This window comes from Suncus etruscus, chromosome 17 (genome assembly GCF_024139225.1).
Source record: "Suncus etruscus isolate mSunEtr1 chromosome 17, mSunEtr1.pri.cur, whole genome shotgun sequence".
Taxonomy (NCBI): domain Eukaryota; kingdom Metazoa; phylum Chordata; class Mammalia; order Eulipotyphla; family Soricidae; genus Suncus; species Suncus etruscus.
This window is the reverse complement of record NC_064864.1, coordinates 67,822,248-67,835,816: the sequence shown is the minus strand read 5'-3', so window position 1 is coordinate 67,835,816 and position 13,569 is coordinate 67,822,248. Positions and strand designations below refer to the sequence as shown.

The 13,569-nt window shown below is 53.4% G+C and overlaps 1 protein-coding gene across 1 annotated transcript in view; it reads right to left on the bottom strand.

Annotated features, from left to right (window-relative positions):
* Positions 1-640: 640 nt before the first annotated feature.
* The window catches only part of LOC126033475 (deleted in malignant brain tumors 1 protein-like), a 42,521-nt gene continuing 29,592 nt past the window's right edge, over positions 641-13,569 (bottom strand). The window contains 13 exon segments of the mRNA XM_049790448.1: positions 641-953; positions 1,846-2,237; positions 2,552-2,736; positions 3,170-3,381; positions 4,477-4,627; positions 4,841-4,873; positions 5,844-5,867; positions 6,174-6,206; positions 6,575-6,898; positions 9,540-9,863; positions 11,010-11,026; positions 12,066-12,490; positions 12,956-12,969. Of these exon segments, the coding sequence (XP_049646405.1) occupies positions 641-953; positions 1,846-2,237; positions 2,552-2,736; positions 3,170-3,381; positions 4,477-4,627; positions 4,841-4,873; positions 5,844-5,867; positions 6,174-6,206; positions 6,575-6,898; positions 9,540-9,863; positions 11,010-11,026; positions 12,066-12,490; positions 12,956-12,969 (2,447 nt within the window).

Here is a 13,569-nt window from a genome sequence, read left to right as displayed (position 1 = left end):
CCTTCTCATTGTTCCTGCCATCACCCCGCTTGTCTGGGCTTTTTGAGGGAAGCTGGGATTGGTGAGCCTCAGAAATAGAACAAAGCATTGTGCTGTGGAAAAAGTTCTTTATTCAGTGACCTAATAATGAGACAAGGTGAGGGTGGAGATTCAGGGTTCAGCAGGGACGTGCACCCACAGAAGCTTCGTGAACCCCAAAGAGCTGCTGCCTCTCCGTTCATATGCCCTAATCTCCAAACTAACTCTGGGGGTCTTGGTTCACCTTGGCCCTCCTGCCCTGTGCTGGGAACAAGAACAACAAGTGGGGGTTCAACAAGGGGGCTAGGGGGCTCCTTCCCTCCTCTATCACTGAGGCACCCTCAGTACTGAAAATTTCCCCCAAGTCACAACTGGTGATCTGTGCATGGCTCAGTTTTTCGGCAGGGGAGGCAGAAACTCTGTGGAAAGTTCTAGGTGGGGGGGCAGGGGGGCATTCTTGCATGACCGGGAGGAGAGAGGCCAGGTAGAGGATCAGAATGAGGAACCTGGAAAGATAAGTGGGGGGAGACACACGTTAAGGTGGTAGCATCCGGAAGGGAGAGGCAGAGGAGAGGTACAGCCAGGTGTAGAGCAGAAAAACTGAGTCACCGTTGAGTAAAGCTCAGCCTGGCCTACGCTTGAGATCCGGCAGCTGCCACCTACCCAGAGGTCTCCTGTGGGAGAAGGGTGGCTGCAGCTGGATGGGTCCCAGGACCACGTCCACCTTGTGCAGGTGGGGGCTCAGGTCACGTTTGATGCGCTTCAGGCAGCCCTTGTAGCAACGGGAATTGTAGTCGCGGGCCTGGCACACAACCACCTTGCACTTCAGGAACACGGACCGGAAGCGCTTGAGGAAGTGGAAGGAGCTGAACTGGAAGCGGGCGATGTAGGGTGCAGGCTGGGCCAGGGTATGGTAGGTCTCGTCCCTCCCGCACCTATGGGGAGGGCAGGGAAAGTTCTAGAATTGCCAGGCCAGGGGCAGGGTATGGGGCCTGTGTCTCCTCTCAGGTCAGGGAGATTCCTGAGTCTTGGCCCCAATGCAGGCTCAGGGACCCTAAAGCCCATTCACAGAGCTCCCCTCAGCAATGGGAGGCCACAGCTGCTGAGATCCCAAGTCAGGCTCTGGCAGGAGGCAGTGGGCACCCTAGAGAGCTGACAGAAAGTGTGGCTGAACCGAGTGCTTGTAATGCAGCCTGGGCAGACTGAGCTTGGCCAGAAACACAGACTCTCAAATGGCTCAGAACTTCCAGGACCTGTCCTGGTCCCTGCGGCCTTTGGGGTGGCTTTCTTTGAGGATTTCTCAGGCTCCTCTCATCTTCTTCTTTAGGACTGATGAAGTGGACATTGGGGGGACTGTGTGGAGAGCAGGGGCTATACCCCAATGTGAGTTATGTCCACATTCTGGAACCACTTTTCTCCACCAGCTTTTAGGCCATACCCAGCAGTGTTCAGGGCTACTCCTAGCTCTGTACTCAGGAATCATTCCTGGTGATGTTTGAGAGAGATCTAATGGATGCTGGAGATCGAGCATGGGTCGGCCATGTTCAAATCAAGTACCCTCCTCACTGAACTATCTCCCATATCTCCTGTACTGACCCCAGCATCTCAGCTTTGACTGGTTCCTACAGAGACACTTGCTATCTCCCGCATCCTGGCCACCCCTGAGCTAGCTTGGAAGTCAGTGATCAGGGCTCCAGACCCCCCCACCCCATATTCATTCCAGCAGACCCATAAAGGTGCCCCCACAGGGAAGCCCAGGACTTCTACTGACCAAGTGGGCTCTGAGGCTAAGATTTCTGGATGCCTGTTGTCAGTGTGTGCCCTTACCCATTTCGAATCAGGTCGTATGTCACAGAGGTGAAGTCGTGGGCAGTGGGTGATGCCACACAGGTGTCCACAAACAGGGCCAGGTTGGAATCATTGTGCAGGAGATGGGCCTGCACGAACATAGTCTGGCCCAGTTCCACGTAGTAGGGACTGCTGGTGATGGGGTACAGGAAAGAGGAGGAGTTGAAGAAAGAGATATGTACGGCAAAGGTGTGATATTGAATGTCCTGGACCTCCACTGTGTCATTGGTGATGAACATGATGTCATCCAGCCACTTGTCTTGCAGCATCTTGCATGTGACATGGATGTTCAGGTCCTTCTTGCGTGTGATGACACCATGGGACCCAGATGCTTTGAGGGTGTTGGAGTATGTGATGGTGTCATTGTCCACCTGGAGGGTGTCAGGCATGATCTATGGTCATCCCCAGTACCAGGACTGCAGGAAAGGCTGCATTGAGGTGCCCAACAGGAAGAGGAGGAGAATGGGGAGGAGGACGAAAATGGAAGAGGAGGAGGAGGGAGATCTGAATCTGACCCACCAGCACCTCCCAAGCAAGCACAACTGAGTAGGTGAGATCCAGAAATGATTCCCCCCTGCCCAAACAAGGCAGCCACAGTGAAAGAGAGCAGAGTAGGGGAATCACAGGCAGTAGAAGGGCCAGGGGCACAGGTGAGTTTTGGGGAAGGGGGGTGGAGGGCGCTTACCTTCTTGATGGTGCCACAGCCCGTGTAGGGGATGGTGAAGACCACATGGCTGGATGTGACACGGGCCCGACACTGTGCCTGGGAGTTCCAGCCGGGAATGACCAGGTCCCAGGGGGAGTAACTGAGGGACTCCAGGAACTTCCTGCTCACGTTGGCCTGCATGTGGCTGGGCAGGCAGAACAGGTCTGCGGGGAATGGGTTCCATCACTTGGGCTAGGGGACTTCAGGTGGGGAGGGTCGGGTGGAGCCTCTCTGTCCCCAGAGGAGAGGAGTGAGGATAGTGGGACTGTGAATATAAGGGGCAAGGGGAGCCCATTTCTCTGGAAAGAGGACCAGTAAATGGGGAGGAGGCGGTGCTTCAAACTGGGGTGCATGGGAGCAGGGTGCTGCCTAGCCCTGCCGCCAGCCTTTGCTGGAGAAGCCAGTGTGACCACCATCTACCTTTGGGGGTGCAGCCAGACCTCCCTCCGGCCATGATTCTGGTGCTCACCGGAGCCCTAGCCCTCCCTCACCCCTCAAGTCTGCTCAGTGTCTCCCTCTTGAGGGTCCCCTGTCAGCCATCCATGCCTGAGTGTGCCTTGGGGAGGTCCCGGGGAAAGTCCCCCTGCCCACACATACTGGTGCTCTGGTTGGTGGGGCTGGAGTAGTAGTCAGCTAGGAAGCCCCTGCGGGTGACGCTGCTGTCGCTGACGAAGCGGATAGACATGAAGTTGGCCGAGGACACATAGGAGACACCTTTGTTCCCCTCGCAGACACGGCCAAGCATCGGGGAGCTATGGTAGGGACCATCATAGACTTCCAAATAGTCAAGGTTGCAGCTACCTTCCAGCCTGCAAGGGTTGGGGAGGGCAGTGAGAGAGAGGGACAGAGAGACAGAGAAAGTATGAGAGAGAGGGAGAGAGAGTGGGAGAAGCAGAGAGGGAGATAGATAGAGGGAGAAAGAGACAGAGAGGGAGAGAGTGAGAGTGAGTGAGAATGAGAGAGGAAGAGAGAGGGAGAGGGAGACAGAGTGAGAGAATGAGAGGGGGTCAGAGAGAGGAGGTACTCTGAGCTCCCCAATAGAGGGGGTGCTCTGGGCCCCAAAACCGGGTGCCATGAGCCCCCAGCAATGTGCTCCATCCCCACAAGCCTAGGGGGCAGAAACATAGGCCATACACTTAAGGGAACCCGACAGCTTTGCCTAAACTGGGGCACCCTGCTTCCTGGAAGGGATCTCTATCCTGCTTTCCGGAGTCTTGCCTATGAAGGCTGTGTCCCTCGCACCCCCTCGGGTTTTTCTTTCCCTCTTGAAAAGGAGGACCATGCCTGCCTTGGGCACTTTCTTCCCTTCAGGCAGCAAGACCCAGTTTCTTGCAGAGCAAAATGCCCACTGAATCAAGGGACCGAGAGAAATAAATGGACAGCCAACCCTGGGAGTCTGACATGTGGGTTCACTGCTGACAAGAGGGAACAGTTCAGCCAACCCTGGTGGGGAGAGGAGTCTGAGCACACAGGCACACAGGCCAGCAGTAGCAGTTGGGTGAGGATGTGGGGTCAAGGAAAGCTCACAACTGCAGAGAGGATGTGGGGGGGCATATGTGGAAGCAACCTCAATGAACCAGGATGGAGAGGTTCATGCCTACACACAGAGCTCGTGCTTTCCATGCACAAGGCCAAGTTTAATCCCTGCCTGACACAGCAGCCAAACCTGGCAGAAGCATCAATACAGTGAGGAGGTGTTGACCTTTTTGTGACTTACTCGGGTTCAATTCCCAGCATCCCATAGGGTCCCCTGAGCCTGCCAGGAGAGATCCCTGAACACGAGCCAGGAGTAATCCCTGAGCACCACCAGCTTGGCCCCCAAACCAAAAACCCAACCAACAGAACAAATCCCAGGGCCCAAGATGTCCTGGTTCTGCTCCCTGCCAGGGTCTCCCCAAGCTCACTGGACATCTCTGAAGACAATGGTGATGCGGTCGTTGTTGGCCACCTCAATGTCCCACACACAGTTGGCATTGTTTGGGTAGTTGCTGGGGTAGGATGGACTGGAGAACTGCCCTGAGGACTGGGTCAAGAAGCCTCCACAGGGGTGACTGCCTGCGGGGGAACAAAGGGTGTCACTGAAGACCCCTGAAGAGACCAGCAGAATCCCCTGGGAGACACTCCCACAGCACAGCAGCAGCAAGTGGTTCCAATCTGGGATGGTGTACACCAATGGGGAGGGTCACCCTCTTCCTTCCCCCCCCCCCCCCCGTCCTGAAGATGCAGGTGGCCCATGGGTGGGGGGGACTCAGCTCGCTCAGGACTCACCATTGGAGATGGTGGTGGTACCACTGACAGGAGCTGTGGTGAGAGAAAAGGCAGTAATGGAGCCTCAATCCTTAGCACCCTGGGCTCAGAGAATGGGTGCCACCTCTGGATCCCAGGGGCAACCAGCAGGACCCAGCCCTGACTCTTGGGGTGCTACTGGGAAGAAATCACAGAGAAGATTCTCACAAGGGTTGAGGAAGTCATTGAGGTCAGGGAAGAAGCAGGAATGAATGTTCTACAACGGGAGCACACAGCCAGGAGCTCCAGGCTGGAGAACACTAGCATATTTGGGGAGGCTCTGTGGAGGCTGAGCAGGAAGGAAGGTAGAGCTTAGGGGTCTCAGAGATGTTCCTGAGACATGGGGACCCTGAGCAGTGGGATGGGCTTTGTCTAGGACCAGCTCCAAGAACATTGGGCAAAAAAGTGAGCGGTTCTGATCTTCAGGGGCCCCAGAGAGAAGGTTCTGGAAGAGAATGCAAAACAGGACTTAAAAGCCTAGGAAAGGTCATTCTTGCAGCAAGGACTGGCCAGGCTACTAAAGAGCAAAGAGGGACCATGAATCTAGGGCTCAAAGTAAGCCCCCATCTTTCTCCTGGGGCAACTCAGCACAGAAACAAATTTTAGGACACAGGTTGGTTAGCGCAGAGGGTGGCGACTATCAAGAGGAACTCGTGGGCACTTAGCGGATGTGGTCATTGTGTCATTGCCTGGAAGGGGACCAGAAAAGGCTGAGTCATAAGAGAAGCTGGAGGGGCCCAGAGAGCAGTCATGGGGCACAGTGCTACCCCCAATACATGGCCCATCTCTGAAGAGTCACTGCTGTATGAATGAGGCCCCAACTGAGCTCAAAACTCCAACTCATAACTCCATCAGGGCCCAAATTCCCTGCTCCTGGTTATACTTGAGGCTGTGTTAGTGTAGCTTCACATGTGTTCCCTACTCTCAGGGTAGCCAGGACTGACAGACAAATCTGGGTTTGAGGCCAAGCAAGAAGCAAACTTACCTGTGGTTGTCGTGTGCCATTGATCTGGAGAGAAAGGGACTGTGTTAGGATGTCTGGGTGTCTTTACCCACATCATAGTTGACCTGCCCTTCCATGCTCCCATGATTTTAGAGACAGACTCAGAGGCTGGAGGCCCTTCACCCACTGAGCCATGGGGAGTCACCTGAGACACAGGGCAGTTAGGGCCCCATGGTGTGGGGCCTTATTTTTAGTTAATGTGCAGGGGTAGACTGGCTGAGCTGACACCCCTGGGACTAGTAGCCCTTCACTTGGGCTCAAGGACTCTGAGGCTCAGAAGGTCCCAGGACAGTGGGTGTATATGAGACTCACCAGTGGTGTTGAAGGGAGGTATGGTTTGTGCTTCTGTGGAGACAGGAAAGTGGGATTCAGTTAGTGCCATAGGGGGCAGTGGTACATGGAAGACCAAGTACAGTGATCTAGAGTCCTGCCCCATCCAGGATAAAAGGGGCCAGCAGTGAACCAGGAGAGCCAAGAGAGGGCAAAGCTCAGAAGAGGGTCTCCTTTGTAAAGGGGCCTAGGGCACCTGGGAAGCTACCTCAAACGCAAAAGTCCCTTAGACGCTTTTTGCTCTTGAAACCCAGAGTCCACACAAGCCCCAGTGGCTTATGTGGTTTATGTGGGGGCCCCCAGGAACCAGCCCAGGGTTGGAGCAAGGTTATGGGAACCAGGACAGAGAAGGCAGAGTCCTTGGGGAGTCCCTTTCACTGCACCTGAGCAGATGACGCTGGCGTCCTCTCCATGGTTGCAGTTGTGGTTGTTCCAGCCATTGTGTGGGCAGTACCACAGGGCAGACTCATGCCCAGAGCAGCGCACATCATCCAGCAAGATGGGACCCGAGCCCCGGCCAAAGCGTGCATTTCCGGGGGCTGCTATGGCCCAGCCACAGCCCAGCTGCCTGCACACCACGTTGGCATCATTGGTGTCCCAACCGTCATCACACACGGTGCCCCAGGTGCCACGGTACAGCACCTCCACACGGCCCTGGCATCGCTGCCCTCCATTTGCCAATTTCAGCTCCAACCACCACTCGGTACCTATGGGAACAAAACATTCTTCTCCCACATCTGTCTGATTTTTACCCAGTTGGCCCATTCACCTGGAATTTGGGAACTGTATTTGGGACCTAAGCTCTGAAGGTCTGACCTGCCCCCTTCAAGGACTGGTAAGACCCAGCAAGAAACAAAAGTGCAAACAATGCCAGCCACACAGGGGTGTTCTCATGTGATCCTGTGCTCAGGAAACATAGCAGAAGCTATGGGGGGGGGGAGATTCGATGTAGGAATTGGTACCACATGCTGGAATGAACCATTTTGGCCTCAGTGGAAAGGAAACCTTGGATGAGGGCATCAAAAAGTACCGTGTAGGAGCTTTCCTGGCCCTCCAAAATGGCAGTGAGTCATGCATACCCCAATGGTCCAAATAGGACCCAAATAGGTCTCCAAATAGGGAGACCACTAGACTCAGGATCCAACTCCAATCCACACTTGCGCATAGCTTCTAGTCCATGAACACAACACATAGAAAATATCATACTGCAAAGGATATAATGAAGAAATAACACTGAACACCACAATGCTTAGAAATTGAACATGGTAGCTCTGCGGAACCAACAAGTATCAGTCATCTATAGAGCCTCTCAATAAAGATTTTAGAGAAGTTATCTGGAGGATGTTCAAAAACTCAAAGAAACTATATAATGAGCAAACAAACTACAGAGTGATTATGTAGGTTTGTGCTAAACAGAGGAACACACACATACACACACACACACACACACACACACAGACAATGACAAATGGCCTATCCTATCGAAGGACTATTTGAAGTGTCTCCATGAAGAGTTGGAATTACCAAGGGAATTGATGGATTGTGACTATAAGATGACACTCAGCCATTAACCCATAATAAATGAGTTCTCCCAATTTCCTCTTTCCTTTTTACCTAGCCCATTAATATGTAAAAATTCACCTGGACCTTACTCCACCCTCCCCCATCGGGTTGAATTTTGTACTGAAACCAAAGAAAAGGCAGTTTTGGTTTGGTGCACTCAGAGACACCACAAGGGAGAACTCACTGATTCCATGGTTCTTTCCTGACTGGTTTGTTTTATTAATTCTTTGCCTCTCCTTCTTCAGACTCATCTGCCTAGAGCCGGAAGTACGGTGCATGTGGTGATTTTACAATGTGGGGATATATTTAATTATTAGAGGGTCCAGGCTTCGGGTTTCTGTTTGGGCACCAGTTGTAAAATAAATCCCCACAGTTTGTAAGATCACCCAAAAAGCTATGTTTCCACCTCCAGGTGGACGGGTCTGAAGAAGCAGGGTAGCAGCAAAGAATTAATAAACCAAGCCATAGAAAGTGTCATGGAGTCAGTCTGTGTCTCATTTGCCAAACCAAATTTCCTTTCCTTTATTCTCAGTACAAAATGCAACTGTGTGGGAGAGGGTGGAGTAAGATTCAGGTGGACTTTTACAAATCACAAGGCTAGGTGAAAAGGAAAGAGGAAATTGGGGAACTACCTTTCTTTTGGGTTAATAGCTAAGTGTCATCTTACATGTGATGAGTACATTAGGGGTGGGTAGGTGGGGGCATGGAAAGTTCAGAAATAGATATTATGGATATTTGGAACATTCTTGGACATACAAAAAAGTCACAGGACTGGACAATGGCAAATGCCCCAGGTGGAAGAGGTGAAGGATAGAGGAATCATAAAGGGCTATTCCTAATTCATCATCAGGATCCTGGTAACCCCAGGAGCTGCAGAGAAGATGAGATGACGTCCCAGTATCCTGGAATGAAGGACTAGGGAAATAGGAAACTGGGCATCCCTGATTTCAGTGTGGCAAGTACTCTGAGAGGCACAGATGCAGAGTGAGGACCTGGCTCCAGACATAGAGAGGTCTGGCTCTGTGTAAAGGGCAGAGATGGGGGACAGTAGGGGAGCAAGTGTAAAGAGAAGTGAGTATGGGACCACAGAGGAGACAACACTGACCTGGAGCTATTGCTGAGGTCGTGAAAATCCAATCTGGAAAGAAAGGGCAGGTTAGGTTCAGAATGTTCCCTCTTAGTGTCCAAGGGAACCCAGAATCCCTGTCAGTGTTCAGAGGAACAAGCACAGCCTGAAGCCTCAGAGCCCAGAGCCTCAGAGCCAAGGACAAGGTGCCCAGAGGCAGGTTGCAGAGGTCAACACCTGGTAGATGCAACCTGGACCCAACCCCTAGGTTCAGTCCCAGGGTCGTGAGGAAAGGGGCCAACAGAAGGAGCTGGTCTCCCTGGAGTTCAGAGAGGAGGCACAACTGACACTCACCTGGTGTGGGGGAGGGAGAAGTCGACTGTGCAGCTGCAATGACAAAAAAAAGTGGGTTTCCTCTCAGGGTGTGGTTGGGGACAGACAATAGAATCCAGGAGTGCCTGAGTCCTGCCCCCTCCAGGGAAGAAACACTACATGGGTGCTGACAACAATACTCAGAGGCATGGGAATGGAAAAGTCCCACAAGTTGAAAGGGGCTTAAGAATTTGCCATCCTAAATGTCCCTGAAGGTTTCAGCTCTTGGGGCCACAGGGCAACATGCTGAGCCTGAACCTCAACACTAGAAAAAGCCCAGGACTGGTGCAGGGTGGAGAATACCATGATAGAGAGGAACCAAGACCTGGGAGTCCCAGGGTCCACACCTGAGCAGATGACGCCAGCATCCTCCCCGTGGTTGCAGTTGTGGCTGTTCCAGCCTCTGTGTGGGCAGGACCATAGGACAGACTCATGCCCGGAGCACTGCACGTCGTCCAGCAGGATGGGGCCTGAGCCCTGGCCAAAGCGTGCACTCCCAGGGGCTGCTATTGCCCAACCACAGCCCAGCTGCCTGCACACCACGTTGGCATCATTGGTGTCCCAACTGTCATCACACACGGTGCCCCAGGTGCCATGGTACAGCACCTCCACGCGACCCTGGCATCGCTGACCTCCATTCTCGAGCCTCAGTGCCAGCCCTGAGTCTGAGTCTGCACATAAAGAGACACACATTTAGGTTCCTGGGCCAGCTTATTTCCTGCCTAGGGCTGAGTCCAATGCTGTTCCCAGAGACAAGGCGCCACAGAGCCTGCCCAATGGTCAGAGGAATGACCCTGAGCCTGGCCCTCCAAATCACGTGGCAGTAATTGGAGTCTTGGACACAGGAGCACTGGTCCCATGTCTTGGGGTCATGGTGAGGCCATGTCCAGGGACACAGTTGACACCTGTCCTGTCCAGGGGCCTTGAGGAGCTTCAAGAGAAGGACCTTCTGCACCTCCAGCCTGGGCCACAAGAGCACGTTGCTGAAACTCACCTGTGGGGCTGGGAGGTAAAAATGTGGAGCCCTCTGCAGAGACAGAAGAGTTAGAGACATTAGAGAGTTAGGGGCTAAGGACTTGGCTTAGGGTCTCAGGGGAATTGTCAGGCCTGTCCCCACCATGAAGGAAGGGCATGTTGATTGGTTGGAAGGAGAAGAATCAGGGAGACCCTCTAGGTGGCCCAGACTCACCATTGTATGCAGGTGTTGAAGTTTCCCACCAACCTAGGACACAGAGAGAAAAGAGTTTGAGTGAGGAGCCTGGACAGGCTGGAGAAAGTACAGGAGGGATCTCATAATACTGGTTGTTGGGGTCAGTCAAAGAGGGACAGGGCAGAGGTTGGGGAGGGCCACTTAGCTAACTAGCACTATAAATCTTCATGGACACTTAGGTGAGTATGTAGGGACCTCAGGGAAAAATTAGGTTGCAAGTTGACTCAGGTGTGCAAGAGTAAGACAGGTATGCAGGTGTGAGTCTGGAGCTTAGGGGTGAGTTTAGTGTGCATCTGAAAGTTGAATGTGTAGGGGTGAGGAAGCTGCGCAGGGTGAGTTTTCTGGGCAGTGGAGAGAGTCTGTGCATATATGAGGGAGATGAAACCAGTGGCCAGTCAGGCAAGTGTGCAGAGTGAAACATGTGTCCAGTGGTCAGACAGGTGTGAAGGGTCTGAGTGGTATGGAGGGGTGAGGAGTTTGCAGAATGGACTTGTGGGTGCAATGGTGAGGTGGTATATGGGCCTTTCGTGCAGGCGTGAGATTGATATGCAGGTGTGATTCGGGCAGAGAAAGTTGACTCATATGCAGGGTCCAGGTTTTGGAGTACTGAGGCTGGTTGTAGGGCTGCGAGTTGTGTACAGGGGTGAGGCAGGTTTGCAGGATGGAGTCATGGGTATAATGATGAAGTGGTATACAGGGAAGAAACTTGCATGGAGGCTGGTGTCAGGGGTGAGTTGGACAGAGAGGGTTCAGAACATTGCAGGATCAAGTTGACTGACATGTAGGTGTGAGGTGGGTATACATAGGATGCCCAGGAGTGCAGGGCTGAGGTGGGCATTCAGGGGTTAGGGTTAGTTGTCTATGCAGCAGATATAAGGGTGGGGCAAATAGGCATGGCTGGGTGGTTGCATTGCAGTTTGGAGTGTATGTGCAGGGGGGAGTGTAGGGGCGTGTTGGGGAGTGTAGTCTGTGTGGGCCACAGGGAACAACACTGACCCGAAGTAATTGTCAAGGTCATGGATGCCCAAAATGAAAAGGGGCAGTCAGAGTCAGTAGACTCCTTGTCTGTACTCACAGACACCCAGACCCCTGTTAGTGTGAAAGGGAACCTGGACTCCCTAGCGGTGCCCAAATAAACCATCAAGTCAAAGCATCAGAGCCCTGGGGATGGTATTCAGAAGTGGCAGCAGAGAACGGCACCCCAAATCTCCTCTTCCTGCCACACAGGGTCATAAAAAAATGTGAACATGCATCCTGTCTTGGGCTGATTCTCCTGATTCTGGCTGCTATTTTCAAATCCAGGGTCAAGAAAAAAGGGGTCCTAGGAGGAGCCATTTCCTTTGCAGCTCAGGGTGGGGGTGCTCTTGACCCTTACCTGTGGTTGGGTAGGGAGAAACCGACTGTGCAGCTGGAATGACAAAAAAAAGTGGGTTTCCTGTTAGGGTGTGGTTGGGGAGAGACCATGGAACCCAGAAGAGCCTCAGTCCTGTCCTCTCCAGAAAAGAGACACTTCATGGTTGCTGATAATGAGACTCAGAGAAACAATAATGGAGGGTGTCCCCACATATTAAGAAATAGCTTCAGACTTTGAACCCTAATGTTCCTGAGGTGTCTGCTCTTGGGCACCACAGGGTAGGGTAACATGCTGTCTGAACCTCAACACTAGAACCAACCCAGGATTAAAGCAGGGTTGAGGGGATCAGGGCAGAGAGGGGCCAAGACCAGGGGATCCCCAGAGTCCGCACCTGAGCAGATGACACCAGCATCCTCCCCATGGTTGCAGTTGTGGCTGTTCCAGCCTCTGTGTGGGCAGAACCATAAGGCAGACTCATGCCCAGAGCACTGCACGTCGTCCAGCAGGATGGGGCCTGAGCCCTGGCCGAAACGTGCACTTCCAGGGGCCGCTATTGCCCAGCCACAGCCCAGCTGCCTGCACACCACGTTGGCATCATTGGTGTCCCAACTGTCATCACACACGGTGCCCCAGGAGCCACGGTACAGCACCTCCACACGGCCCTGGCATCGCTGCCCTCCATTCGCGAGCCTCAGCGCCAGCCCCGAGTCTGAGCCTGCACATAAGGACACACACTCAGGTTCCTGGGCCAGCTTATTTCCTGCCTAGGGCTGAATCCAGTGCTGTTCCCAGAGACCAGATGCCCCAGAGTCTGCCTAAGCGCTCAGAGGAATGACCCTGAGCCTGGGCCTCCTGATCACGTGGCAGCAGGTGGAGTCATGGACACAGAAGCACTGGTCCTGTGTCCTGGGACCATGGTGAGGCCATGCCCAGGGACACTATTGCCACTGTCCTGTCCTGGGGCCTGGTGGAGACTCCAGAGGAAGGACGGGCTGCACATCCCACTAGGGCCATTTGAGGGTGCTACTGAGACTCAGCTGTGGGGCTGATAGGTAAAGGGGTGGAGCCTTCTGCAGAGAGACAGAGGGGAGCCCATCAGTGAGGGACCGTGGACATTGCTCAGGGCCTCAGAAGGATTGTCAGTCCTGCCCCCACCACGAAGGGCTTGTGGGTTATTTGGAGGAGAAGATTCAGTGGACCCTCGAGGTGGCCCCTACTCACTGTTGTATGTGGGTGTTGAAGTTTCCTCCCAACCTGAGGACAAAGAGAGAAGAGGGTTTGAGTGAGGGCCCTGTGCAGGCAGGGTCAGGTACAAGGCAGATGTGACAGAGTGGGTCCTGGAGGAGAGGCAGGGCTGAGGGAGGAGAGAGCCACTGAGCTGAGGAAACTGAACCCTCATGGGCATAGGGTGCGGAGAAAATACCTGGTGTGGTTTCAGGTCTGGCTGTCTCTGTAATGCCTAGGAAAAGGGGCAGGATGAGAGACAAGAAGGGGTCGGGGACTCTTTCGACCCTCACACCTCTCATCTCTGGCTGATGTTGTGCACAAACCCTTGTGCAAGTCACTTGTGTACACGACCCATGCATGTCAGAACCTTTGAAAATTGTCCTTGAGTGTCAGCTGTTCTGTGACCAGTTCTGATATCTCATTTGGGATATTTCTTTCTGGGCTATCACATGATGCCTCCCTGCTATGTGTGTGCCTCTCCCGGAGAAGTGCCTTTGATCCCTATGAACCAGGAAACAAAGACAGGGTCGAGTCTGCTGTGCAGTAGGAAGGTTGGTACTCAGGGGAACGTTTATGTGCAGGGTGG